The sequence below is a fragment of the Pan paniscus genome, chromosome 5 (assembly GCF_029289425.2).
Source record: "Pan paniscus chromosome 5, NHGRI_mPanPan1-v2.0_pri, whole genome shotgun sequence".
Classification (NCBI taxonomy): domain Eukaryota; kingdom Metazoa; phylum Chordata; class Mammalia; order Primates; family Hominidae; genus Pan; species Pan paniscus.
The window spans coordinates 67592988-67620768 of NC_073254.2; the positions used below are offsets into that span (position 1 = coordinate 67592988).

Consider the following 27781-nt stretch of genomic DNA (forward strand, 5'->3'; position numbering starts at 1 on the left):
GAGCCAGGTGCTAAACAGGAAATGATTTACACATACAAATCAAGACAGTATCAAATATAATACATTTTAGTGCTGTAGTAATATCCATGTTCCCATTTTATTTGCCTTTCATATTTTTTATTTCCTTTTCTCTTTTCTTTTTTTGAGACGGAGTCTCGCTCTATTGCCCAGGATGGAGTGCAGTGGCACGATCTCAACTCTCTACAATCTCCACCTCTCGGGTTCAATCAATTCTCCTGCTTCAGCCTCCCAAGTAGCTGGGATTACAAGCATGAGCCACCATGCCTGGCTAATTTTTGTCTTTTTAGTAGAGATGGGGTTTCGCTATGTTGGCCAGGCTGGTCTCAAAGCCCTGACCTCAAGTAAGCCACCCACCTTGGCCTCCCAAAGTGCTGGGATTACAGGAGTGAGCCACCATGCCCAACCCCTTTCACATTTTTCTATTTGTATTTTATCTTAACCTTAACAGGTTTGAATCCTTACACTCAGGATTCAATGTAATATCCTGTAACATTTTCTAGGCCCAAGTGTCTTTCTTGCCCTCAGTCAATGCTCACTAAACAGAGCAGATGCCGTTTTGCCTGGCAGAGCAGCCCACATAAGCACAGCACCCAGGATGAGAGCATTCTTAGGTGCTCCGTGAAAATTTGTTGAATGCAATACTCATCTGAAAAAAGTTCCAAAAAGACAACCGGAAAAAAGAAAGAAAAAAAATTTTTGAAAAATATAAGCACATATCCAAGAACTAAAAAATATGAATGATTATATTAAAAGCCACTGGCTGGGCGCGGTGGCTCATGCCAGTAATCCCAGCACCTTGGGAGGCTGAGGCAGGTGGATCACAAGGTCAGGAGATGGAGACCATCCTGGCTAACACAGTGAAACCCCGTCTCTACTAAAAATACAAAAAATTAGCCAGACGTGGTGGCGGGCGCCTGTGGTCCCATCTACTCAGGAGGCTGAAGCAGAAGAATTGCTTGAACCTGGGAGGCAGAGGTTGCAGTGAGCCGAGATCATGCCACTGCCCTCCAGCCTGGGCGACAGAGCGAGACTCTGTCTCAAAAAAAAAAAAAAAAAAAAAGCCTCAGGGCCTTATACAATGAATAAGAAATGAAAAGGCCCATTCAAGCCTTATTGTCATGAAATTTCAAGTAACAAGAAATAATAAAACTATCTGAAAGCTCCTAGAGAGAAAAAGCAGGCCATGTTCAAAGGACCAGAAATCTAAATGATATCCAGACTTCTCAACAGCAGCTCTGAAGTATTCTAGAGGACAGTGGACCAGTAACTTCAGATTTTTGAACTTTTTTGAGACAGTCTCACTCTGTTGCCCGGGCTGGAGTGCAGTGGCACGATCTTGGCTCACTGCAACCTCTGCCTCCCAGGTTCAAGCGATTCTTCTGCCTCAGCCTCCCGAGCAGCTGGGACCACAGGCATGGGCCACCACACCTAGCTAATTTCTTTTTTTGTATTTTTAGTAGAGATGGCGTTTGACCATATTGGCCAGGCTGGTCTCGAACTCCTGACCTTGTGATTCGCCTGCCTCAGCCTCCCAAATTGCTGGGATTACAGGCAGGCGTGAGCCACTGCGCCCAGCCTTTTTTCTTTTTTTTGGATGGAGTTTTGCCCTTGTACCCCAGACTTGAGTGCAATGGAGCGATCTCAGCTCACTGCAACCTCTACCTCCCAGGTTCAAGTGATTCTCCTGCCTCAGCCTCCCCAGTAGCTGGGCCTACAGGCATGCGCCACTACACCTGGCTAATTTTGTTTTTGTATTTTTAGTAGAGACGGGGTTTCACCATGTTGGCCAGGCTGGTCTCGAACTCCTGACCTCAGGTGATCTACCCACCTTGCCCTCCCAAAGTGCTGGGATTACATGCGTGAGCCACTGCACCTGGCCATTTTGTATGAAAATTACTTTCAACCTGCATTTCTAATCTCAGGTAAACTCTGTGCCAAGTAAAAGAACAAAAACAAAAACCAAGTATGTGATTAAGACATTTCCAGACATTCAAGTGCTCCAAAAATGTATCTCCCATGGATCTTTTCTTAGAGAACTAGTAGGGTGTGTGCTCTACCAAAATGATGAAATACATCCAGAATGAGAAAGATATGAACCCAATCAAGAGGGGAGGAAAGTAAGCCCAAAGATGAAGGAGCAACAGGATCAGACAGCAGCCTGCCCACACTTGTTCAGAGATAAAAGGCTCCAGGAGTTGCTGGGGGCTGGGGATCCCAGAGGGAATTGACTGCAAAAGGCACAGCAGGACTTTTCAGGGGAACTGCCATGTTCTATATCTTGATTTTGGTGAGGTTTCATTGTATACAATGACCACATGTACAGTGTTCAAAACTCTGTAAAATGAGTGGAGTTTTTTGTTTGTTTGTTTGTTTTTTGTTTTGAGACGGAGTTTCGCTCTTGTTGCCCAGCCTGGAGTGCAATGGCGCAATCTCGGCTCACCGCAACCTCCACCTCCCCTGTTCAAGTGATTCTCCTGCCTCAGCCTCCTGAGTAGCTGAGATTACAGGCATGTGCCAGCACGTCTGGCTAATTTTGTATTTTTAGTAGAGACAGGGTTTCTCCATGTTGGTCAGGCTGGTCTCAAACTGCCAACCTCAGGTGATCCGCCCGTCTCAGCCTCCCAAAGTGCTGGGATTACAGGCATAAGCCACTGTGCCTGGCCGAGTTGAGTTTTATTGTATGTAAACTGTACTTCAATACTACTGATCTTTGTAATTTGCTGGAAGAATGCATGATCTAGGCGGAGAGTGGTGCATATGTCCTAAATCCTAATCTATAGTCAGAAAACAATAGACATATAAAACTAAAAGATGTGTAAGCACATTCTCTAGTAATACAGAGGTAACTACTAGAAATAACTCAAGGAGTTAAAAAGTGGAAACCTCTTGGAGGGGTGGGAATAGGACTTGGGAGCAGAGACAGCTGTTGTTCATAGTAAGCTTTGTGATGCCAGCTGACCTTTAAGCTACGTACATGTTCTTACTTTGATAAATATCAATATAATAGTTTTTGGATTTTATTTATTTATTTTTATTTTTTTGAGACAGGATCTGGCTCTGTCACGCAGACTGGAGTGCAGTAGCACAATCATGGCTCACTGCAGCCTCGACCTCTTGGGCTATAGCAATCCTCTTGCTTCAGCCTCCCAAGTAGCTGGGACTACAGGTGCACACCACCACACCCAGCTAATTTTAAAAATATTTTTTAGAGTCTTGCTATGTTACCCAGGCTGGTCTCAAACTCCTAGGCTCAAGCGATCCTCACACCTCAGCCTCCCAAGGTGCTGGAATTACAGGCATGAGCCATCATGCCTGGCTAAGATTATAGTTTTTGAAAGTGAGAAAAGGTTTGGAATAACAGGATGCCTAGTCTGGTGGAGGTAAAATGTTTGCAATACCCAGAAAGCTTTGGACCAACAGGAGCTAAAGTTTCCTTCAGACAGTTACTGTTTATTTAGCTCTTTCATTTCATTTAGAGTGAGAATAAAGAAATGTATTACAGCAATGAAAATAACAAATTACAGCTACCCTCTTATGGATACAATGTTGAGCAGAAAAGGCAAGATCATAAAAAAATGTACACTAACTAGATGATAGCTAGACTGGTGTGTTCTTATGACAATTGAGCTCTATGCTATGAGCTGTGCACTCTTCTATATGTACATTACACTTCAATTAATTCTTTAAAGTATACCATATGATTCTATTTGTTAGGCTCCCCAAAAAGACCAAACGAAACTATAGTTTAGGGATACATACAAAGGTAGTAAAAATGTAAAGAGCCAGTCTAGTGATCACCTTTGGGATACAGGGAGAGGGTTGTGGATGGGATTGAAATCCACAATAAGGGGAACTTCTGCAGTGCTAGTAGATCCTATTTCTTGGTCCAGATAGTGTTTACACAAGTATTCACTTTACAATTCTGCTAAACTGAATATAAAAGGTTTTTATTGATTGATTGATTGAGACTCTGTCATCCAGGCTGGAATGTGGTGGCACAATCATGGCTCACTGATTTGATAAGCATCGACCTCCCTGACTCAAGTGATCCTCCTGCCTCCCAAGTAGCTGAGACTACAGGTATGCGTGATGACATCCAGCTAATTTTTAATTTTTTGTAGAGACGGGGTCCCGCTATGTTGCCCAGGCTGGTCTTGAACTCCTGGGCTCAAGCGATCCACCCGCCTTTGCCTCCAAAAGTGCTGGGGTTACATGTGTGAGCCACCATGCCTGGCCAATATATAAGTTTTATATATAGTCTTATCACTTAGACAAATGAATTTAGAAGATTTGAACAAATCTAAATGTTTATCAATAGGGACTATTTAATTATAATAGTCATGTAATGCATAATGCATCATTAAAAATGAAGCAGCTGTGATCCTATATGCTTATAAGAACTTAATGCTCAAATTGGCTCCTAAAACGACAAAACCATGTTAGAAATGAATCTGATATGATACCACTTATGTCGTCTCTCTTATATATATATAAAAATATATTTTATATATAAAAGATATGTGTGTATTTTATGTAATGTATTTCATACACATTACATATAATTATATATATGCAGAGAACATCTCTAATATCTGGAATAATAGACAAGAAACTAGTCAGTGTTGCAGAGAGGAGACTAGAACTAGGAGACTTCTTTTTTTCACTTTTGAATTTTGTATCATGTGCATCTGTTACTATTCTAATAAAGAAGAAGGAATAATTTATTTCAAAAATACTTGTTTATTGCATGGTTCTCTCCAGATTTTATGCCTAGGCTTACTTTTATCATAAAGTACTTCAGCAAAGAAGAGAAACTGGCATTCAAACATGGCCGGCCAATCATTGCCAGGCTAATTGCACAAGAGCTTCTCCAAGCAAATATTTCTCACCTATTACAAACCCCACATTGATGTAGGTGCCACAAATAATAAATGGGACAAAACAGAAGCCCCTGTGCAAGGGGAAGTCAGTGAGGAAGAGGGAAGGAAACGAGAGGCAAGGAGACCACGCACATCACTGGTATTTCTCTTCATATGGCAATTTAACATTGCTGTTCTTTGTCTTTATGAAAAATCGGGTTAGGTCAGGTTCCTTGTCATCACAAGTCTTAGAAATCATCTAGAAAACATATATTTTACACACTAATCTCACAACTAGACAACATATTCAGTACTTCAGTGGTAGAATCTTCAGCTTTTCACACCTTAGGCAGTTCTTCCACCATCTATTTGTTTCTTCATTCTCAGTTCCCAAGAAGGCATAGATCAGGTCCTAGATAGGTTAGCATTTCACATGTCTACTCCATTTCATTTGCAACAATGGCAATGAAAACCCAGCATGCAATGTGGCTGAGGTGCTGGGAACCCCAAACAATGTGGGGGAAAAAGCAGAGGGCATTTCACATCCCAGACGGGACAGGTTTCCATTCCTTACTAAGGGTGGAAATACTAGAGTGGAGAAGAAGCCAAAAAAATTACTCATGTGAAGAAAAAAGCCTTGTCAGCCGGGCGCAATGGCTCACGCCTGTAATCCCAGCACTTTGGGATGGTGAGGTGGGCAGATCACTTGAGATCAGGAGTTTGAGAGCAGCCTGACCAACATGGCAAAACCCTGTCTCTACTAAAAATAGAAAAATTAGCCAGGCGCAGTGGCAGGTGCCTGTAATCCCAGCTACTCGGGAGGCTGAGGCAGGAGAATCACTCAAACCCGGGAGGCAGAGGTTGCAGTGAGCCGAGATGGCGCCACCGCATTCCTGCCTGGGCAAAAGAGCAAGACTCTGTCTCAAAAAAAAAAAAAAAAAAAAAAAAAAGAAGGAAAAAAGAAAAGGAAAAAAGCCTTGTCTACTGCTTATCATGATTCTCATTTATCTGTGGTTATGTTTTAAAAATTATTTCCTAAGGAAATTCTTTCAGCCCTTCCCCATTTTTGAGGGGCTGGGGTGCACATAGTGAAAGATTTGGGTCATCTCAAAGGACACAGGTTCAGAAGCATATCATTGTTGCAGTGATCCAAACCCAAGTATGTCATTTCTTCCTCAAAATCCCATTTGCTGCTCTTGCTTGGCAGTGAATATTGCTGATGAGGATGAGAGGCGTAGGTGAAGAGAAAGGGGTCTTCTTGAGGTGAATGGTATGCAGGAGACTGGACGTAGCTGTTAAAATCCACATGTACTTTCTCTTCATAAAGATTACCCGCTGGATTTGGCCATAATGGGGGACAGCCAGTTTTGGCTGCAGGTGGCTCCAATGGAAGCTGCTGGTAAAAGGGTTCTGAAGAGTTTTGGGAAGGAGAGAAGCTGCAAGGCCAGCTGGTCAGAGGAAAAGGATAATTGGAATAACAGTTGTCAGTAAGATGATTTCTCCCCAAAGCAGCATTTTTACTCCACGCTTGTAGATCGCCATGATCAGAGTAGACTCCGGAGGCAGAAGGAGGAAGCAGGTCTCCACTACTGTAGGTTCTGCTACTGGACAATTTGCGCTTTTCATAGAGCTTCGTGGGGTCCACAGTGGAAGTCTGGTCAGTCAGATCTGTGATTCCTCCCAGACCATAACTCTTGGAGAAGGAAAAGCAATCATTTAGTGAGTTCTGCTGAGGAGTGTTAGCTATTAAATGTCCACTGTAACTACCAGGCAATTGGACGCCTTCCTGGAAAGACCAAGTTAAAGGTAAACTCCCCTGACTTTGTGTTTCACCTGGAAGAGACTGGAAAGGAAAGTGAAATGCTCGTGTTAATAAGTTAAGCAAATCAAAACCACTGCCATAGGCACCCATGAGTTACTCTGTACAAATAAGAGCTCCATCAGATTTTCCTCATTCCTTACACATTAATACTTGACGCACAAACACATGCAGCGGCTTGACCACAACCACGAAACACTTGAAAAAAGCAAAGGCTGCCTCTGTTTCCATGTTAAAGCTTGCTAACCAGTAACAGCCAAATTTCCCTACATTCAGTAGAGACATGAGTGTGTTTAAGATGTTTCACACTCAAACACAAATCTGATATCCTAATTGCTTTTTATTTATTCTTTTTTTTTTTTTTTTGAGATGGAGTCTCGCTCTGTTGCCCAGCCAGGCTGGAGCACAGTGGCACGATCTTGGCTCAATGCAACCTCTGCCTCCCGGGTTCAAGCAATTCTCATGTCTCAGCCTCTCAATAGCTGGGATTACAGGTGCCTGCCACCACGCCCAGCTAATTTTTGTATTTTCAGTAGAGATGGGGTTTTGCCATGTTGGCCAGGCTGGTCTCGAACTCCTGACCTCAAGTGACCCACCCGCCTTGGCCTCCCAAAGTGCTGGGATTAGCGACATAAGCCACAGTGCCTGGCCTCTAATTGCCTTTTTAAGGAACTTATAAGGAACTATTTACAAAATATCAAAGTATAACTTCAAAGATTTATATTATACTCAGCACAACTCCCAGGGTCTCTGTCTCTCAACATTTCCTCCCTTGACTATTCTATTTCTTAGTGCTGGTTGGAGTGTGAGAGACCATGGTTGCTATTGTTTTTTAGTTTTTCCTTTCCTCAAGAGATTTTTCTCTGAATTCGTGGGAATTTTGTTGAACCATAAATCAGACCTCTAGAACACGAGTGGTACATTCATTTATTTTTCTAAATGGAGGAGGTATATTGTTCTTTAGTTAATCGTTAAAAAAAGGATCTGGTTGAGAATTAAGTTATGCTCTTGTTTAGGTAAAACTACTAGCTGTTAAGGGGATACTTTTAGGGGGTAGAGAAAAAGGGCTGTGACCAGGTAGATTGGATGAGAGACTGAAATGCCACTTGACTTGTCCCATGGCTGGGAGAAAGGATGAGGAAATAGCCATTTGGGTTTGGGGGGCTTGCATTTCCCTACAACAGATCCACATTACAATTGTTTTAAATAAAGTACATTTACAGCCTCTAGGGATGGACCAGCTCCATCTCTGTTCTCCCAAAAAGAAATGTGCACCTTTGAACAGTAGAAAAAGTATAGGAACTACTATCAATATTAAACAGACAAACGCAAAAAAACCTATGATCTGCTGCCCATAAAGCAGTGGACTTCACATCAGTTTGTCTATAGGGAGTAGCCTCCACTCCACTATTGCCACCCTGGGACAGCTATCATTTTCGGAAACTGCTTGCTTATTTCATCTTGGTAGAGTGTGCTAAGAAAACAATCTGTTTGGGGACATATGGAAATTCAGGAGGGCGGGGAGGGGGCAGGCGGTGAAATGCATAAGGCTACTATTTTGTGGAGATTGTTTCAATTGTTTTTGGTTCTTGCCAAATATAAGTTAAGTGCTAATTCAAGTTTCTCTTTGTAATTGTAGTAGGGAAGATGATTCTCCAATTACATGGACTTTATGGTTCCCAGCATGCTACAAAGATGGTAGAAAGTAAGAGTAAAGCCTCAGATTTAATTTCTTTAGCAGATGCTTGTTTGTAGATGAGCCTGATCATCCATGATTTCTGGCTTTCCTGCGTCAGCAAGGGACCCAGGAAATCTACCGCCCCCAGCACAGGCGTGGCAAGCTACTGCATGTATTGAACATATATAATGAAGGATTACCCTGGTCTCTGTGCTCCCCTTCAGGCTCAATGAGACGGAGGAAGGTGCTGTGTTCACTTTCTTCATGGCTCTTCTTGCCTCAGCTTCTAACTTGGTTTCTGGTTTTGGATGATCATGCTCTCCCTTTGACTGAAATGAGACAAGGAAGTAGAAAGGAAATGATATAACACTGACTAGACTGTGCTTCATGGTGCATCAGTTTTTATTTACTGTGTGTCCTGCCCCGGGGGTGGTGTTGCAGTTGCCTATGGTAACCAGACTGGATGAACCTCTGAAGGCGCTCCCAAGAGCACCATGCTCCTGCCTGCCTGCCTCTCACCCACCCAGCAAAGCCATAATCACAGTGCTAAGTAACACTTACTAAATGCTTCCTGTGGTATGTGCCAGACACAAATAAACACCCTGTGTGCCTTATATCTCATTTCATCTTCAGCACAACCATTGAGGTACACACCATTATTATCACCCCCAGTTTACAGAACAGGAAACTGAGGCATGGAGTGATTACGCCAGCTGGATAACCTCCTCTAGAAGTGAGGGACCTAGGATTCCCCTACCTGGAGCTGGCCAAAGCTGAGAGTCAATAGTTAAACATTCAGGAATTTTGTAGGCTGATTGTTAAAAATGACTGCTGGCTTGAAATCAGCCACGGTGAGAATATTTCCATTACAGAAGTTGGCAAATGCTACAAATCAGGACATTTTCTTTTTGGAGAGCTGGTTTACCAGCATCCCACTAATTCACACCCAGGCAGTCTGAGTCAGGGTCCATTCTTCACCACTGTTGGTGCCACTGCCCCATTAGTACTCTTACACATTCTACAGAAAACTGGGACGTGGAAGAGGAAAGTCACCTGCTCAGGTTTAAAGAGCGAGTAAAAAGTCAGAGCTGGTGTTCAAACTCAGATTTGCTGAAGGCTACCAGCAGCATGCAGCATGCAGCATGCTTAGAAGCACTATGCTAACCTCAGTGTGACTAGATTAGCTGCCACTTCTCCTGAGAAGTAGAAGCAGAGACAGGCAGCTCCCCTTCTAGAGCTCCCCAGCACTTCAAACATCTATTAGAAGTGCAGGGGACAGATACTTGCTCTCTTAGAGTGTGAGCCCTCGGGGATGGTGCAGGATCTCATTCACAGGTGCATCTCTAGCCTCTGGTGAAACTCCTCAGTAATGAAACTCTCATGTAACTAACTCAAAAATCCAACCTGGAAAAATATAAAGCGTCCGTCGTGCCTCCAGAAGTTGGTGACCGGGAAGCCCCCATGACCTCGGCAAGGGATGAGCTTCAGAGGCCCGTCACAGTTGGGACAGCGTTTCCCTACAAAAGAGCAGAGGAAAATGACCACACCTGGCTGAACCATGTCGGTTGTTGACTCCTGTGCAGTCTTGAAGATTTTAGCCCTGACTCAAGGACGGCAGAGGATAAATCTGGGCAGAGTTTCATGGGCTGAAATCCACTAGATATTACCCCTGACCCTCAGAAGCCTGGCCACTAAAATGGCCCAGATGGGTCTCACACATGGATAGGGGAAGTGGTTGCCTACCAAGTAGGATATTTCGCAGGTCAAGGCAGAGCTCTTCTGAGCAGAAAATCCCTCCCTACTTATTTAGTGATATTTGAAATTCTGACCAGGCACAGTGGCTCACACCCATAATCCCAGCACTTTGGGAAGCCAAGGCAGGCGGATCCACCTGAGGCCAGAAGCTCGAGACTAGCCTGGCCAATATGGTGAAATCCCATCTCTACTAAAAACACAAAAATTAGCTGGGCGTGGTGGTGCACACCTGTAGTCCCAGCTACTAGGGAGGCTGAGGCAGGAGAATCGCTTGAACCTGGGAGGTGGAGGTTGCAGTGAGCCGAGATGGCACCAATGCACGCCAGCTTGGGTGACAGAGTGAGAGTCTGTCTCAAAAATAAAAAAGAGAAGTTCTTTCACCTCACAATTAGAACTAAGGGTCAAGGGGCCAAGCTACATGGGAGAGTGAATGCAGCTACTACATTTTCACAGAGGTGTAAATGACTGATACCAGGTCCTGACCTAAGAGCAAGTTTTTAAAACAAACTACTGGGAAAAATATAAAGTAACTTGAGGTTTGAAGTGGGCAAGGTACAGGGCATGCTGAATGTATCTATTTCATAATCCAGTGAATGTGTTTTAGAAAATGAACAAATATCTCAGCACGTGATTATGATGTGAACCTAAATGAATGGAATTGAGTCTAACCTTTCACAGCTGCCACTCCACATTAATGCACACATTGAGATCACTTAGGGACCCACAAGAAGTCCAGTGGCAAGTCCAATAAACTACTTTCTTCTAAATTTTACATGGGTCATTGATGAATTAACATTAACCCCTTAAGGGATACATTTTTCCTTTTATTTTTGGATGGAGTCTGTCACCCAGGCTGGAGTGCAGTGGCACAACATTGGCCCACTGCAACCTCCACCTTCTGGGTTCGAGTGATTCTCCTGCCTCAGCCTCCCGAGTAGCTGGGATTACAGGCACATGCCACCACACCCGGCAAATGTGTGTGTGTGTGTGTGTGTGTGTTTTAGTAGAGATGGGTCTTCACCATGTTGGGCAGGCTGGTCTTGAACTCCTGACCTCAGGTGATCTGCCTACCTCAGCCTCCCAAAGTGCTGGGATTGTAGGCATGAGCCACAGTGCCCGGCCATTTTTCCTTTTTTTTTGGAGACAGCATCTCACTCTATTGTGCGGCCTGGAGTGCAGTGGCTCCATTATGGCTCACTGCAGCCTTGACTTTCCAGGCTGAAGCAATCCTTCTGCCTCAGCCTCTGGAGTAGCTGTGACCACAGGCATGTGCAACCACACCCGACTAATTTTTAAATTTTTTTGTAGGGGTTGGGGTCTTCTTATGTTGCCCCGGCTGGTCTGGAACACCTGGGCTCAATTTATCCTCTCATCTTGGCCTCCCAAAGTGCTGAGATTACAGGTGTGAGCCACCACACCTGCCATCTTCTCTTTAACAGGAGCCTTCAGTCCAGTGCCTTAACCCAAGGAGGCATTTTTGATGGTGGGTGCTCTGGGTATGGCAGATCTGTGGGGTCCTTGCTGGAGCACAAGGGGTCTGGTTGGTTCCCCTCCATATGCTCCATGTCAGAACAGCCTTGGCTGCCACTACACTCCAGGATGACGGTTTTGCCCTTGGGCGGTGCTGGGACACAGTGACCCATCTGGCAGGGGCATCTGAGGGATGCCAGCTTTTTTGCTGGTGCCACTAAGCTCTACTCACGCTGCTGCTTCTGCCGGGCCTTGTCACAGATGGCAGGTCTCAGGTAGATCTTCCGCCCCTCCTCTGCGAGACAGTCGCGGCCGCACACCACCACACCCAGGCAGGACTTCTTGAGGATGCGGGAGTTGTGGTTGTTGGTATTGCGCATGGCCCAGCTGCTCAGGTGCCGCTGCGCATTCTTGTCCTCCGAGCTGTAGATGTGTTTGGCATAGGAATCTGGCCACTCCTGGAACCAGTCGGTTTTTTTCACATTCTGATAGAAACACGAAAGATACGACTATACTTTAAGCTAGAAAACACAGCTGTCACCCACTGTGGAGTGAGTAGATGGGAAGGATGTTTTGGCATTCAGGAGCTGGGCAAGAGACCTTTGGCAAAAGCCTCCCTACATTTAATTCTGACAGTGGGATCAGCGAGCCCAGCACAACAGTGGCAACTGAGTGCTGTGTCTGTCAGGCATTCAGCTGCTGGACCAAAATAAATGATAGCCCCTGTGAGTTCCATCTGATTGACACTTCCCTAGCCCTCAGTGACACAAGAAATGACCATTTCTCAGTAGGAATTTTTGAAGGTTAAGTAATGCTATGCTCTTACACAATAACTATAGAAAACAGGGCCCAGTGTGGTAGGGTGTGCCTGCAGTCCTAGCAACTCAGGAGGCTGAGGTGGGAGGATGGCTTGGGGCCAGGGGTTTAAGACCAGCCTGGGCAACACAGCAAGACCCCTTCTCTAAAAACTCAAAATAAACTGTGGAAAACATTGTGGCGGGATAGTGAGATAATGTCTCGTACCACGCTGTGGTTATCTTACTGGGAGTCACACAGGTTTATGCAATGTCGCCAGAGATAAGCAGTGGGAGGGATGAAAAGCCCTGGTTCAGAGAGATCAAAGAGCCACTTTCTTCCCCAGAGATTTTCTTCCTTTATCTTTAACCCTACATTCACGTGCCTCAAACATGACAAGGGAGTAAGAAAGAGCTTGTTTTGACTGAAAGCGTCTCTGTTATTGCCCAGGATTGGCGCTATGCCCTGTGTATGAACATTTGACTAAACTCTCCTTTAAAACACCACAGACAAGGAGAGTTGTCATTCAACGGACAAAGTTTCCATTTGCAAGATGAAAAGGTTCTAGAGCTCCTTTGCACAACAGTGTACATATAGTTACCACGACTGTACTATGCACTTAAGCATGGTTGAGATGGTAAATTTTAAGTTGTGTTTTTGACCAAAATAAAATAATAATTAAAGAAAGGCCGGGGACACCGGACACTCAGTCCTTATAGCATACATTATTTTGCTCTCTGTGCCTCTGTTTCTTCATCTGTAATGTAGGGATAATGAGACCTGCCTACCTGAAGAGTTGTTATGAAGATTAAATATGATTATATATATTAAATACTTAGCACAGCACCTAGCATGCTGTAAGCTCTAAATAATTGTTAGTCACTGATGCTGTGGCTCATATTCCTAGGCCCTACATTGGTGCACAGATGCTGCATTTGACAGACCCTTCCTTGTTCTTAGAATGAGAATCAGCAAGCAGTGTCAGCACTCAAACTTAGGCTGTGCCCATGCCCTACGGCTTTCAGAGACTTAGCATGGTGTAAGAACATTTTTCATCTAGAAGGTTCTAGAAAGTCAAAATAGAAGATTCTAGAAGGTCCAGAAGAAGAGACTAGGCTGCTGCTTCTTTGCTTTCCCAACCAGAAAGCACAGCCCACAACATAAAAAAAAGACAAATTTTAGAAGAAAAAAGTAAATGTTAGTGTCAGGATTGACAGGCATTTATTGAGTTAGAATTCAAATTTAGAACGTGCCAAAGAACTTTGTAACTTGAGACTCTGGGCAAGTAACTTTGTCTTTAAAGCCTGTTTTGCTCTTCTCTAAAACTGAAACATTGATTAAAACTGCCTCACAAAAGTGCTGTGAAGAGCAGATGTGTTGTAAACTATAGATTCCACATAACGATACTTGTTGAATGGAATGTCATGGGGCCTGAGGTGGTCTGAAGAAATATAAATGAGAGGTTTTAGGTACATGCAGGGTAGTACTGTTTAGTGGTTAAGAGCTGCAGTGTGCAAACTAGGGCGCATGGGCCAAATCCTGCCCATTGCCTGCTTTTGTAAATAAAGTTTTATAGGAACACATCTATGTTCATTAACTTAAGTGTTGTCTATGGATGTTTTTACACCACCGCAGCAGAGACTGTATGGCCCACAAAGACTACAATATTTACTATCTGACTCTTCACAAAGATTCTGAGATTCCTGGCTGCAAGCTTGGACTCTGGAGGTATACTGTCTTTCTGGATATGAGTCTTGAGGAAGTTCTTTTCTTTTCAGTGCCTCTATTTCCTGCTCTGAAAAACGGGGTAACAGGAGTACCCCACAGGGAGGTTTTGAGGACTTACTGAATTAACATACACAATGCACTTAAAATAGTGCCTCACACGCAGCAGGTTCCACCTCAATGTTAACTGTTATTCTACCAGATCTGGAACTGCCCTCAGCCAGTCAATGTGGTTGTAAGAGTCACTGGCTTTTGGGAGAGAGAAGACCCAGTAGAGGTCACTTCATGCTTTAAACCTTGCCAAGCCAAATGCAAGATAAGAGTCCAAGTCCCGGCTGGGCACGGTGGCTCACACCTGTAATCCCAGCACTTTGGGAGGCTGAGGCAGATGGATAGCCTGAGGTCAGGAGTTCGAGACCAGGCTGCCCAACATGGCAAAACCCCGTCTCTACTACAAATACAAAAAATTAGCCAGGCGTGGTGGCGGGCACCAGTAATCCTTGCTTCTTGGGAGGCCGAGAAAGGAGAATCTCTTGAACCTGGGAGGTGGAGGTTGCAGTGAGCCAAGATCATGCCACTGCACTCCAGCCTGGGCAACAAGAGTGAAACTTTGTCTCAATTAAAAAGAAAAAAGAGTCCAAGTCCCTATAAAATAAAAGCTTAATTGGTGCACCTCTTGTTCCACAACCTTCCTTCTCAGGGCATGACAGTGGCTAGCCCTTTGTGTGCTATGCTGTAACTACTGTGGTTTGGGAAGGGGGAAGGGTATAAATAATAGGAGGGTGGCATCTGGAAAAGTTCCCTGTGGTCCATCAGGCAGCTGCAGCAGAGATTCCCGAATGGCCAGGCCAGGATGCTGGTTGGACCATTTGCTTTTTCCAGACTGTCCCCTCTCCTCCCCAATTCTCTGGTAATTTTGGGCTTGCTGAGACTCAATGCCCGGGGTGAGAGAAGCTCCCCAGGCAGCATGCCTCCTGCTCTCTCCACCCACCTTCTCTTCCCTTCCTTCCTTCCTTCTTCTGACCCAAAGCTGCAAACAATGCTGTCTTGTTTTCTGTCACAGAAATGCCATAGAAAGCATAATAGAGTATTTTATCTTTTGAAATAATAATGTAGGTTAAAACATTAAAATGTCTACTTTTGGCCAGGAATAGTGGCTCACACCTGTAATCCCAGCACTTTGGGAGGCCAAGGCTGGAGGATTGCTTGAGTCCAGGAGTTCAAGACCAGCCTGGGCAACACAGTGAGACCACGTCTCTACTAAAAAAACAAAACAAAACAAAATTTGAGTGTACTTTCCTCTAATATTGGACTGTAAAAAACTACTGGTGCACTTGAATTATTCCAATATAAAACACAGTTGTCAGGATAGCAGAGATGAGGGCAAGGTGGACTTAGAGGAAAGCTGAGATTTTCATGCTTTAAAGGTGAGTGGCCACTTGAGGCTGGTCAGAGCCATAGATCCCATGAACCAGAAGGAGTGGAATGTATTTGTGAGAACATCTCAGATGTTCTGATTAAAGCAAAGACTCCTTGCCTGTAGAGGAAGAAATGATCTTTATCATCCTTTAAGCTTTTTTCTGACAGTCCCTCCACTGGTACCTTAGTTTTCCAGTTCTATTAATAATGCAGTAATGGCCAGGTGCAGTGGCTCACCCCTGTAATCCCAGCACTTTGGGAGGCCAAGGTGGGTGGATCACTTGAAGCCAGGAGTTCAAGACCAGACTGGCTAACATGGCGAAACCCCATCTCTATCAAAAATACAAAAATTAGCCAGGCATGGTGGCACATGCCTGTTATCCCAGTTACTCAGGAGGCTGAGGCAAAAGAATCGCTTGAACCTGGGAGGCAGAGATTGCAGTGAGCCGAGATCATGCCGCTGCACTCCAGCTTGGGTGACAGAGTGCTTTGTCTCAAAAAAAAAAAGCAGTAATAATTTGGACAACGTATGGACTGAGAACATTACTAGGAGTAAATATACTCACATCAAGCTAGTCTCTGGGCCATTTATTCATGCCTAGTCTTTGACCTGGACATTTAGTGGGGTCTTTGATGTCTTTTTACACTGAAATTAAGAGAAAACCCAGATCTCAATAATGCAGAGGAACCCAAGTGTCAGATGGATGACTGTGATTTCTGAAACTTGTTAAACCAAGACCTCAGAGAAGTAAAATTTAATAAGAATCAATAATCATTTCTTCATCATGTTTAGCGAATCCCCACAAAATACTTTCTTCTTTTTAGATCCTTTGTTTGTTTTAATTTCTAACTTTTCATGAGTAACTCTTTGTTTTTCCTCTTAGTTAAGAAGTTTATAATTGAAAGGGAATATTTCTGAGGTTTCCAACATGTAGACCTAGCTAATTTGTATTTTATTATCTCCTGGGTAACATCACTGGGGGGTTAACTGATATTTCTATGACTTCTGGGTATAATTTTTTACTAACGGATTTAATCCTCTAACTCAATCAAAATCTTTGTAGCTCTATGCACTTCTAGAACACCCTTCATACTCACCTCATTCTAACTTATTCAACTACTTGAAGTTTTCAGAGGGTATCTGAAGAAATGAAGTATGTATTGTTATATAAAACTAATCAATTAAAATACAAATTCTGAAATAAAGTATCAAAAATATCTACATTATCATATGATCATATTATGAAATTGATTTTCTTTTGGAATATAGTCTGCTCTTGCATAAAGTAAATATCTTCCAGGTTTTCATTAATTATATAAATAGCTTATTCATTACTTATAAATAAATATTTCTAAATAGAACAGGAATATCAAACAAACATACTTTAAAGCAAATTATATAGAGGTACAAAAATCAGATATTATGGAAAACAGGAAAAAAAACCTTCAACCAATGTTTTGATTTACATACAACTTTTCAGGAACTTATCTCTTCTGGGCCAACTGGAAATAAAACTCCAAGTGTTACCAAAGAAAAAAATTGAACTCAACAAAATGCTTTTGTGTTTGTTCAAGAATTACTCCTTAGGGCAGGCATGGTGGGGAATGTCTGTAATCCCAGCTACCCAGTAGGCTAAGGCAGAAGGTTGCTTGAGCTCAGGAGTTCAAGACCAGCCTAGGCAAGATAGTAAGACCCCCATCTCAAAAAAAAAAAAAAAGAAAAAAAAGAGGAATTACTGATTACTCTTTAGACTAATCCTGGTATTTCTTAGTCCAGAGATCAAGACTCAGGACAGGCCAGGCGCGGTGGCTCAGGCCTGTAATCCCGGCACTTTGGGAAGCTGAGGTGGGCAGATCACGAGGTCAGGAGATCAAGAACATCCTGATCTTGAAACCCCATCTCTACTAAAAATACCAAAAATTAGCCAGGCATGGTGGCACATGCCCATAGTCCCAGCTACATGGGAGGCTGAGGCAGGAGAATCGCTTGAACCCAGGAGGCAGAGGTTGCAGTGAGCTGGGATCACACCATTGCACTCCAGCCTGGGCGACAGAGTGAGACTCCGTCTAAAAAAATAAATAAATAAATAAAATAAGACTCAGGACAAAGTTCCTTATTTACTCTGAAAACACTAAGTTATGCCAAGTTACCCCAGCTTTCAAACCCCGTCTGTCTTCTCTTTTCGCTTCCCTTTTCCTTCCACCCAGCTAAGCAAGGGACCTACTGCAGGGTACCAGCAGATGCAATAATGCTCCTATCTGTATCACACCAGAAGCACAGAGTGGCAGAAGAATTCTGGTCCAAATAGCAGAGGCCCCAGTGATCATGGGAGCCCATATATGTAGAGCTCTCAGGGAAGTTCAAATGACCCTTGAGGTCAAGGAGAATGTCTGGCAAAGGGGGCAAAGTCGCAGGAATCCCCATCAGAACAATGACAACGTGACCTGCTCATACAGGGGATAATAATTGACAAGAAATCCACAATCTGGTTTACCTGTTAGCTCCCTAGCACCAAGACACATCTGAGTACTACAACTGGCTTGTTCTGATTACATGCGGCCACATGGATTCACAGAGAGAGCTCAAATATTCATGTTTGATCACAATTTGGGGCTTATCTTTTGCAGAGACAAAGGAAGTTTGGCTGGCTAAAATCATAGTCCAGGAATGAACTCATCAGAACTGTGGCCCTTTTGCAGTTGACTTTACTATTCTATACTAGAGAATGTTCTCTCTACCAAAAAAAAAAAAAAAAAAAAAAAAAATACTTAAACCTTGTAATTTTGTGAGTTAATGGCTTGGAGTGGCTTTGGCCATGGGTTTAATTTGCAAACTGCTCAGTGTGTAGGAACAAAATGATCCAGGGTGTTTGCTGGCTGTGGTGCTATTGGCACAACCCGAACTGAGAGAAACTGGCTGGTATTTGAAATGGAGTGGATGTTCTCCTCTAGCTAGTGAAATGGGTACTATTTAAGAGAAAAAGGAACTGAATTTCTTCCCAATTTTCAACCAGAAGAAAACAATTCTTAGAGATTCAAAGTTCTCTCAAGTATTACAATCAGTACTAATGAGAGTGTGACACTCTCTAGGACCATGTAATCCACATTTTAAATCAAGACTAAATCAACACCAGACATTTGCTGCTTGGATCAAGCAAACCTTAAAGCAATTAGATTTGACCTTTCTAAGTACAAATAATGATATAAATAATAGATGATTGATCTAATTTTTTTTTCCTCTAACCTTACACAAACTCTTCTGGCCTTGCTCCCCATGCCAGAGTCATGTTGAATTACACACTCATTCTTTCAAACTCCTCTAGCATTTTTCTACATGGCATTGATTCTCTATTTAAGCAGTAATCTTGTTCCACTAGCCCAGAAGATCATGAGCATTTCCACAGAAGTTAACATAGCTTAATGGCCCCAGTATCCCTGAGCCTACTACAGTGTCTCCTGCATTTCAGTTTCTCAAAAATGTCTGATATCTTAGTAAGGACATCACTGCTCACTGTTGTCAAAATTAACCCATAAACCTTGATGTATCTGAACTATTTAAAGACACATGGAGTTTCTCAGACCAGAAGATGTAACTGGTATTTGGGTAATCATTTTGAAACTTGAAGGGCCGGGCACGGTGGCTCACACCTGTAATCCCAGCACTTTGGGAGGCCAAGGCGGGTGGATCACGAGGTCAGGAGATCGAGACCATCCTGGCTAACACGGTGAAACCCTGTCTCTACTAAAAATACAAAAAATTAGCCGGACACGGTGGCAGGTACAAGTAGTCCCAGCTACTTGGGAGGCTGAGGCAGGAGAATGGTGTGAACCCGGGAGGTGGAGCTTGCAGTGAGCCAAGATAGTGCTACTGCACTCCAGCCTGGGCAACAGAGCGAGACTCTGTCTGAAAAAAAAAGAAAGAAAGAAAGAAAGAAACTTGAAGCCTGGGTGCAATGGTTCATGCCTGTGATCCTAGTATTTTGGGAGGCCAAGGTGGGCAGAGCTCTTGAGTCCTGGGGTTCGAGACCAGCCTGGGCAACATGGCAAAACCCCATCTCTACTAAAAAGACAAATAATTAGTTGGGTGTGGGGTGCACGCCTGTAGTCCCCACTATTCTAGAGGCTGGGTTGAGAGAATCACCTAAGCCCAGGAATTCAAGGCTGTGGCGAGCTATGATTGCGCCACTGCACTCCAGCTTGAGTAATGAGAGTGAGACCCTGAAAAAAAAAAAAAAAAACAGAAAGAAAAAGAAAGAAAGAAGGAAGGAAGGAGAGAGAAAGAAACTTGAAACTGGAAGCATGTGAAAGGATAAACAGAAAAGGAATTTTCCTACGTGTTGTATAACTAATAATTCTGGCAAGAATATAAAATTATGAAATATAAACTATAAATGATCTAGATCGATGGGACAGAGAGTGAAATTAGAGAAATTTATAATCATAACAAGCCATTGCATTTGATCCTTTAAACCACATTTGTTAAATGCCAAAAAGGTAGTCTGGGGAACATCAACCCCTGAAGGGCTTCAGGAAAAAAGTTTCATGGTCAAAAATAAGTTGGGGTAATACTGCCTAATACAGCCTCCTTCGGAGAACCACCAATGCACAGGATGGTGAAAAAGACTCCAAGCCTGCAGTCAAGAAATCTGTTTAACCTTGTTGAACTTCGTATTGCTCTTTTTCTTTCTTCACAGTACCTATTAAAATTCCATGTAACTTGTACTCTACAGAATATATTTAGGGAACACTATTCTAAACATCTTAGAGACTGAGGCAGGATATGTGGAGAATTCCTATTTTCATTCTACAGGAGGTAACTAAGACTTAAGAAAATCAATTTCTCCAGGCTCACACAGATTCTAAACAATGGAGCCATTCATTAATGAATTCCATATTCAACATTTGTTGTTTCATACATGTCAGGCACTGTGCTAGGCACAAGGCTGACATTTCTAGAATTCTAGACTATTAGAACTAATAGGTACATACCAGACCATTTGGCGCAACCCCCTCATTTTCAGAGAGGAAAGGAAGTTTCAGAAAAGGTAAACAACTCAAGGCTCTCCAAAAAAAAAAAAAAAAAAAAAAGGGAGATGGAACTAGAATTCAAATCTAGGGCATTTTTCTCCAAGTCCTGTACTTTTCATAATACACCCCTCTGTCTCTGGATATGCTCACACAATATAAACAATATAAAATCTAATGTCTGGAAATCTTTCCAAGAGCTCAAGTGTTTCTTGGTCTGATGACAAAGCTAGCATTAAACCTAGACGAGGATGGTATTCTCTCTATTCAGAAAATACTAAGGAATATTTGCATTTTAAATCATTTCCCCGACATATTTAACAAATTGGAAGACAGCTATTTCCGTGAGCAATCTTACTACTTTTTAATGAACTATAAATACATTTCTAAAACCAAATGTGCATTTTTTGCTATACATTTCTCAGTTTAATGTCATGGGTAGCTGCAAACACTTTCATTTTTGGAAATTCATGTTGGAACATGAACTTTTATGAGCCTCAAGTTTCCCTATAGGAAAGAGGTCTTCATCTCTTGTTTATGGATCTCATGAAGAATCCTGTCCCAGAAAAAAATGCCTGTTAAGACACAGTGTCACCCACCATTTCATGGGGTTCTCCAACTCACTAAAACTCTTGCTCTAGAATGTGACATTGTAAAGTCTTCTACATATCTGTTTACTTCAACTCTTGATTTCGTGTCTGTCCAACTTCTATTTGGGTGTTGTAATCATGAAGTTAGAAAAAGGTGAAAATATGGGTCCTGGAGCCAAGTGAAATTAAAGTTTACTTTAAAGTTTCCCTACAACAGTGACAATAATTGTAATACTAATTAAGAGCAACAACAAACACAAATCCCTAAAATCGATATTTGCATGATTTAACCGTGGTTTCTAGAACCATTTGTAAATGGATGGGAAGTGGGGCACACTTTCTGTTCTCCAGCTCTGTCCCAAGATCTACGAAGAGAGGATATAGATGTGGGGTCGGGGGTGGTGAGAGGGGTAGAGGGGGTGGGGTTGGAAGTTAAGGAAAAGCATAAAGAGAAACAAAAGGAAGTCTTCGTTAGAAATTCTGGAACAGTTACAAAGATAGAGGAATCTCTATTCCCTCTCCCCTGCTTCTGATAACTCAAATTCCTTATTACCCAGAATCAGGCAGACTGGATTGACTTTTTCATGACTTGGTACTGGTGGTGTCCAGTCCTAGCCTTCTAGTCACCTTTTCAAACAACTTCTAGTGAGATCATCTTAAATGTTAACAAAGAAAGTCAAGGAAGTAAACAGTGATACATGTCGAAAATCAGTATTCAACAACCAATGTGTGCCTATAATTCCAGATACTTGAGAAGGTGAGACGGAAGGGTTGTTCGAGGCCAGTAGTTTGAGACCAACTTGGGCAACATTGTGAGACCCTCCTCTCAAAAACATTTTTTTTTCAATTAGCCAGGAGTGGTGGCACATGCCTGTGGTCTCAGCTTCTAAGGAGGCTGAGGCAGGAGGATCACTTGAGCCCAGGAAATTGAAACTGCAGTGAGCTATGATGGTATCACTGCACTCTGGCCCAGGAGACCAGGCAAACCCCATCTTAATTAAAAAAAAAAAAAAAAAAAAGTCAATTGCCAAAGAAAATGTGAAATGAAGTCACTATTTCAGTGCATGTATGGTATTTCCAAAATAGGAGCAGAAGAGGCCAGGCTGTTTATGCCTGTAATCCCAGCACTTTGGGAGGCAGAAGCGAGTGGATTGCTTGAGCCCAGGAGTTCAGCACCAGCCTGGGCAACATAGCAAAGCCCTGACTCTACACACACACACACAAGTACAAAAATTAGCTGGGTGTGCCTGTGGTCCCAGGTAGGCAGGGAGATCACTTGAGCCCAGGAGTTCAAGACCAGCCCGGGCAACATGGCAAAATCCCATCTCTACAAAAAATACAAAAATTAGCTGGGCTTGTTGGCGTGTGCCTATGGTCCCAGCTACTTGGGAGGTTGAGGTGAGAGAATCACTTGAACTCGGGAGGCTGAGGCTGTAGTAAGCTGAGATAGCTCTACTGCACTCCAACCTAGTTGACAGAGCCAGACCCTACCTCAAAAAAAAAAAAAAAAAGTAGAGGAAGAAGAAAGAAAAGAAAAGAAAGAAAGAAAAGAAAAGAAAAGAAAGAGAGAGAGAGAAAGAAAGAAAAAAAGAAAGAAAGAAAAGAAAGAAAGAAAAAAGGAAGAAGGCAGGAAGGCAAGGCAAGGCGAAGGAAAGGGAAGAAAGAAAGAAGAGGAAAAAGAAAAAAGGAAGAAGAGCATGCTGTATTCCACAAGAGAACAATATCATCTGGATTCCAGCACATTCCAGTTAGAAATGAATCTGAGTTAAAACTATCACTATAGCAAATAAGGTTGTATGAGGACTTGTGCATAACAAAGAGTCAATTTATGGCCAAATAAGTCATCACGGATTTTATCATACTGTCTAGCCAGAGTGAGTGCAACCTGAGTTACGCCAACTTTGAAAGAGAAGGGAAGTAGAAATTTCTTTGCATCAGTCTCTAAGTGTGGGAGTCTGGTAAGTAAAGACACACTCAAATCATAGGTCTTGCCATCTCTTCTTAAAATCCCTCAGTCGGCTGTCTAGCTGAAACTCTAGGGGAGAGGAATTTACCCAGCTGGAATCCTCACCAATTTCCTTCCAGGTCTCTGCATGTTAATAGTCAAGACTTCACAGCCCAATGTTGAAGGCAGATTTTTATAGCAAGTACATACCTGTGGCAGTTTCACATCATTAATATCCCAGCTTAATATCTCTTTGTCTTCAGAATCAAAGTCGTCAGGTTCCATGATAAGGTCAGGCCAGCCAAGGTTTTCACCTATTCGACTCCCCTCAGAAATGCTTGAGAATTTTGTTCTCAAAGGTTCTTGATATAGCTGGATCGGCTCACTCAAGCACCTTGGACCAGGAGATTGTTTTCTAGGGCTAAAAAAATAAGTTATATTAGTATTGGCCATTAAAGAGATTTAAAAAAAAACCCAATGCTCCTCTGCCAGAAAAACCTGTTTCACTGACATTTTTGCAAGTACCAACATACTAGTAAAAAACAAAACATAGGAGCCATAAGTGATTTTACTTAAAACTTGGCCATCGGGAATTAGAAGCGTGTGATCACTGCTTTCACCCTTGGGTTTGGGCTTGCTTTCTCATTGCAAGATCCAGGTTGTGAAGGCCTTAGCAGAGACAGTTGTCATCTGTAACCAATGGCTAGGACTTTTCCTGCTAGGGCAGGAGGATACTGGCTTGGAGTTGTTTCCATAGAAATGCCTTTATAAATTAGCTAATGTGTGGTTGAAGCTGCAAGAGGAGAACATCACACTGAATTTATCTAGGAAAATACATATATGTTATATATATATATATATATACATTTTTTTTTTTTTGAGATGGAGTCTCACTTCTTCACCCAGGCTGGAGTGCAATGGAGTGATCTCGGCTCACTGCAACCTCTGCCTCTTGGGTTCAAGCAACTCTCCTGCCTCAGCCTCCGCAGCAGCTGGGATTACAGGCATGTGCCACCACGCACAGCTGATTTTTGTATTTTTAGTAGAAATGGGGTTTCACTCTGTTGGCCAGCCTGGTCTTGAACTCCTGACCTCAAGTGATCTACCCGCCTTGGTCTCCCAAAGTGTTGGGGTTACAGGCATGAGCCACCGCACCCGGCCAGAAAAAAAATATATTTGAAAATCCAAATCACTGTAAGGATTAGGTTTGGTCTCTGCAATAAATCCTGTGTGCATGATATATCTTCAGATATTATCAACTAATATGCTTATATCTGATTCATCTGAAACAGGGTTTCTTAACTTTGGCACTATTGACATTTTGGACCAGATAATTCTTTGTTGTGGGGAGCTTTTTTCATGTTGTAGACTGTTTGGCAGCATCCCTGGTCTCTACCCATTAGGTGCTAGCAGCCTGTAATCCCAATACTTTGGGAGGCCAAGACAGATGTATCACTTAAGTCTATGAGTTCAAGACCAGCCTGGGAAACATGCAGAAACCGTGTTTATACAAGAAGTACAAAACACTAGCTGGGCATGGTGGTGCACGCCTGTAGTCCCAGCTACTTTGGGAGGCTGAGGTGGGAGGATTACCCGAGCCCAGGAGGTTGAGGCTGCAGTGAGCCAAGATTGTGTCACTGCACGCCAGCCTGGGTGACAGAGTGAGACCTTGTCTCAAAAAATAAATGAATGAATGAATGAATAAATAAATAAATGAATGAATAAATAAAAGTTTGTTCAAATGGCATTTCTTCCCTCACGAGAAATACTGCTCTAATTTCTAAATATAATTGGTTAAACGAGGTTTACCAAGAAAAAAAGAAAGAAAATTTGAAGTGTTCTACCCTGAGGAAAAAAATGAATAATTTTGCAGATGAAAGCTACTTGTTAGTACGATTTGAAGTGAAACATGTTCACATGTATAACATTTCATTTATTGGTACTCTTATAAAAACAAGAGACATAATGATGTTATGTAGAGCTATTTAATAGTGAACTCAAACTATAAGGTAGATTAATAGTCTAAGCTTTGGCGAGACCCATGAACTCTTTTCTTTAGTTTTTATTGTTTTTTTTTTTTTTTTTTAAATGGAGTCTTACTCTTATCACCCAGGCTGGAGTGCAGTGGCGCGATCTCAGCTCACCATAGCCTCCACCTCTGGGGCTCCAGTGATTCTTTTATCTCAGCCTCCCAAGTAGCTGGGATTACAGGCACGCACCACCACACCCAGCTAATTTTTGTATTTTTAGTAGAGATGGGGTTTCACCATGTCGACCAGGCCGGTCTTGAACTCCTTTCCTCAGGTGATCCACACGTCTCTGTCTCCCAAAGTGCTGGGATTACAGGCATGAGCCACCGTGCCCGGCCTGTTCTTTAGTTATTTAGTGTTATATAATCCTAATACTTGTCAATCACTGAACTCTACCAAGGGAAAGTGTATGTATATAAAAGACAGTTGACCTGAACATAAGAATGAGGTTCCTTTTTTCTTTTTTGTGTGTGCTCTAGATGTCCAGAGAAATTTCTCTAGTAACAAACTATAGAAATGATCCCTGAAAGTATAGTCTTTATAAATAAAGTTCTTGACCATTAAATGACAAGCTAATGAGAGTCTCTTCCTGTCTGTTCCACATACCCATACTGAGCTACAACCTAGTGGTTGCAGAGCACGAAGTTTCTGTTCCCCAACTGAATGTTGATTTTCAAGACTAAATCCTCATGGATTTTAAGTAAAATTCTATGTTTAGGAAACAAACATTGTGTTACTGAAGAAATGATGCCGCAAATCGACTCTAATTCAAAGGACTTAAATATCAGGTATAGAAGATGCAGATACCAAGCAGCAGTTCCGTGTACTTACCCCGAACAGTAACGATATCGTCTCTGATGGTGCAAATTTTGTTATAACTAACTGGAATAGATCTACTTTTTAAAAACCTTGGCAAATAAGATTCATATTTTCAAAAATCAAAAACGTTGTTATAAAGCCTAGGCAATATAGACATAATTATTTTGTTTTTAAATTAAGGGAAGAATAATAAAGAAAATTTTATTACAGAACAACTATGTTACATTTTAGATTTTTCTCTCGATATTAACATTTGCTAAGCGAATGAGCATTAATTTAATATTTCCCTAAAAGTTAAGAACAAAACATAGAAAAGAAGAAAAAACCATTTTACAGCCCTTAAGTAAACTCTGTTTTCCTCTTGTAGGATTGAAAAACTACACTTGTCAAGACTACTTTTTTTAAAGCAACTTGCGCAAAGTATATTCAATTTTCATCATTTCTACAGAAAAATGAACTAGAACAAATGAAACCCTGTAGGAATAGAGTGGTCGTTGCCACATCCCTTACATTTGCCTCTCCACGGGATTTCTGGCTTTCTTACCTTCTAACTTCTTACGGAGAAGCAGACAGCACTGTGTCGTGAAAATCTTACTGCTGGTTCAAGTCCCAGCAGGCTCTGGTCATTTTCTGAGCAGACGCTGTTCCCTATTCCAGGTCAGGGTACACTATGCTAATGAGTTCTGGCAATGGTCCAATCAAAATCTAGATGCTCTAGGCTCTGGATAGGTAAGAGCAGCCTGGGAGTCACTTAACCAGCCTGATTCTTCCCAGAATGCCAGCAATGTGATGAATATTCTATGATGTGTCTCTGAACTTCCCCCTCCCTTTATGTTATGAGGACATTTGAACTAAAATGGACATTGAAAAGAACCTCATAAGGAAGTACAGATGTTTTTCTTCTTGTGATGTTACAGGTTGGGCCCCAGGCAGACGATTCACAGTAGATCCTAATTCTCCCACTATTTACCCGGCAGGTAATAGTTCTCTCTCGTGTGTGCAAGAGAGAGAAGACAGACAGACAGAGATAGAGAGATATTATGGTGAGGAAATTTACTGGAATAGACAGTGGATAGCCAACATCCTCTATACCAGAAATACTGAAATGCTATCTTAACCCTAGCAATAATGTCCCACTAATTCTAAGTGTTCTGATCCCCTAAAAATATACAATTCTTGGCCGGGCGTGGTGGCTCACACCTGTAATCCTAGCACTTTGGGAGGCCGATGTGGGCGGATCACAAGGTTGGGAGTTCAAAACCAGCCTGGCCAAGATGGTGAAACCCCGTCTCTACTAGAAATACAAAAATTAGCCAGGTGTGGTGGCGAGCGCCTGTAATCCCAGCTATTTGGGAGACTGAGGCAGAGAATTGCTTGAACCCGGGAAGCGGAGGTTGCGTGAGCTGAGATTGCGTCACTGCAGTCAAGCCTGGGTGACAGAGCGAGGCTCCATCTCAAAAAAACAAAAACAAAACAAAACAAAACAACAAAAAAAGAACAAACAAAAACCAATTATTTCTTCTAGAGATACCCTCAGTGCTATTCTTCCTTTTAGAGACATCCGCAGTACAGCCTAAATCAGTTCAGTTCATATGTTTTGTTCTAGGTAGTCTGCCAGGCCTTGGCAACACAAGAGAGAATGAAAGCCATTAAGAAGTTCATTCTAGTAGAAAAGATGATTAAAGCTACTAAATAAGGCCGATTTAATTTGATGTATAGAATAAAAGTGATATAAATGAGAAGGCTATTAAGCTGGAGGGAGGAGAACCAAAGGAAACCCACCAAAATAATGCTCGATGAGCCTTTTGAAGGACAAATAGATATTTATCAA

The 27781-nt window shown here is 42.4% G+C and overlaps 1 protein-coding gene and 1 pseudogene across 1 annotated transcript; both read right to left on the bottom strand.

Annotated features, from left to right (window-relative positions):
* Nucleotides 1-4741: 4741 nt before the first annotated feature.
* GCM1 (glial cells missing transcription factor 1) lies at nt 4742-26582 on the bottom strand. Its single transcript, XM_057302521.2, has 6 exons — nt 26495-26582; nt 23312-23522; nt 11835-12087; nt 9782-9894; nt 8578-8706; nt 4742-6723 (listed from the first exon to the last, which is right to left on the bottom strand). Exons 2-6 carry the CDS (start codon nt 23384-23386, stop codon nt 5983-5985), a joined length of 1311 nt encoding a protein of 436 aa, XP_057158504.1. The 5' UTR covers nt 23387-23522; nt 26495-26582; the 3' UTR covers nt 4742-5982.
* Nucleotides 25570-25670, bottom strand: LOC112440145 (small nucleolar RNA U3; annotated as a pseudogene).
* Nucleotides 26583-27781: the final 1199 nt, after the last annotated feature.

Excerpts from the sequence above, each read along its gene's own strand:
- GCM1 (XM_057302521.2), bottom strand. The coding sequence starts at position 23,386 with ATGGAACCTGACGACTTTGATTCTGAAGACAAAGAGATATTAAGCTGG. Across the intron at positions 9,895-11,834 it reads GGCCCGGCAGAAGCAGCAGC|GGAAACGCTGTCCCAACTGT; the intron begins GTGAGTAGAGCT and ends GCTCTTTTGTAG. Across the intron at positions 8,707-9,781 it reads GACGCTTTATATTTTTCCAG|TCAAAGGGAGAGCATGATCA; the intron begins GTTGGATTTTTG and ends GTCTCATTTCAG.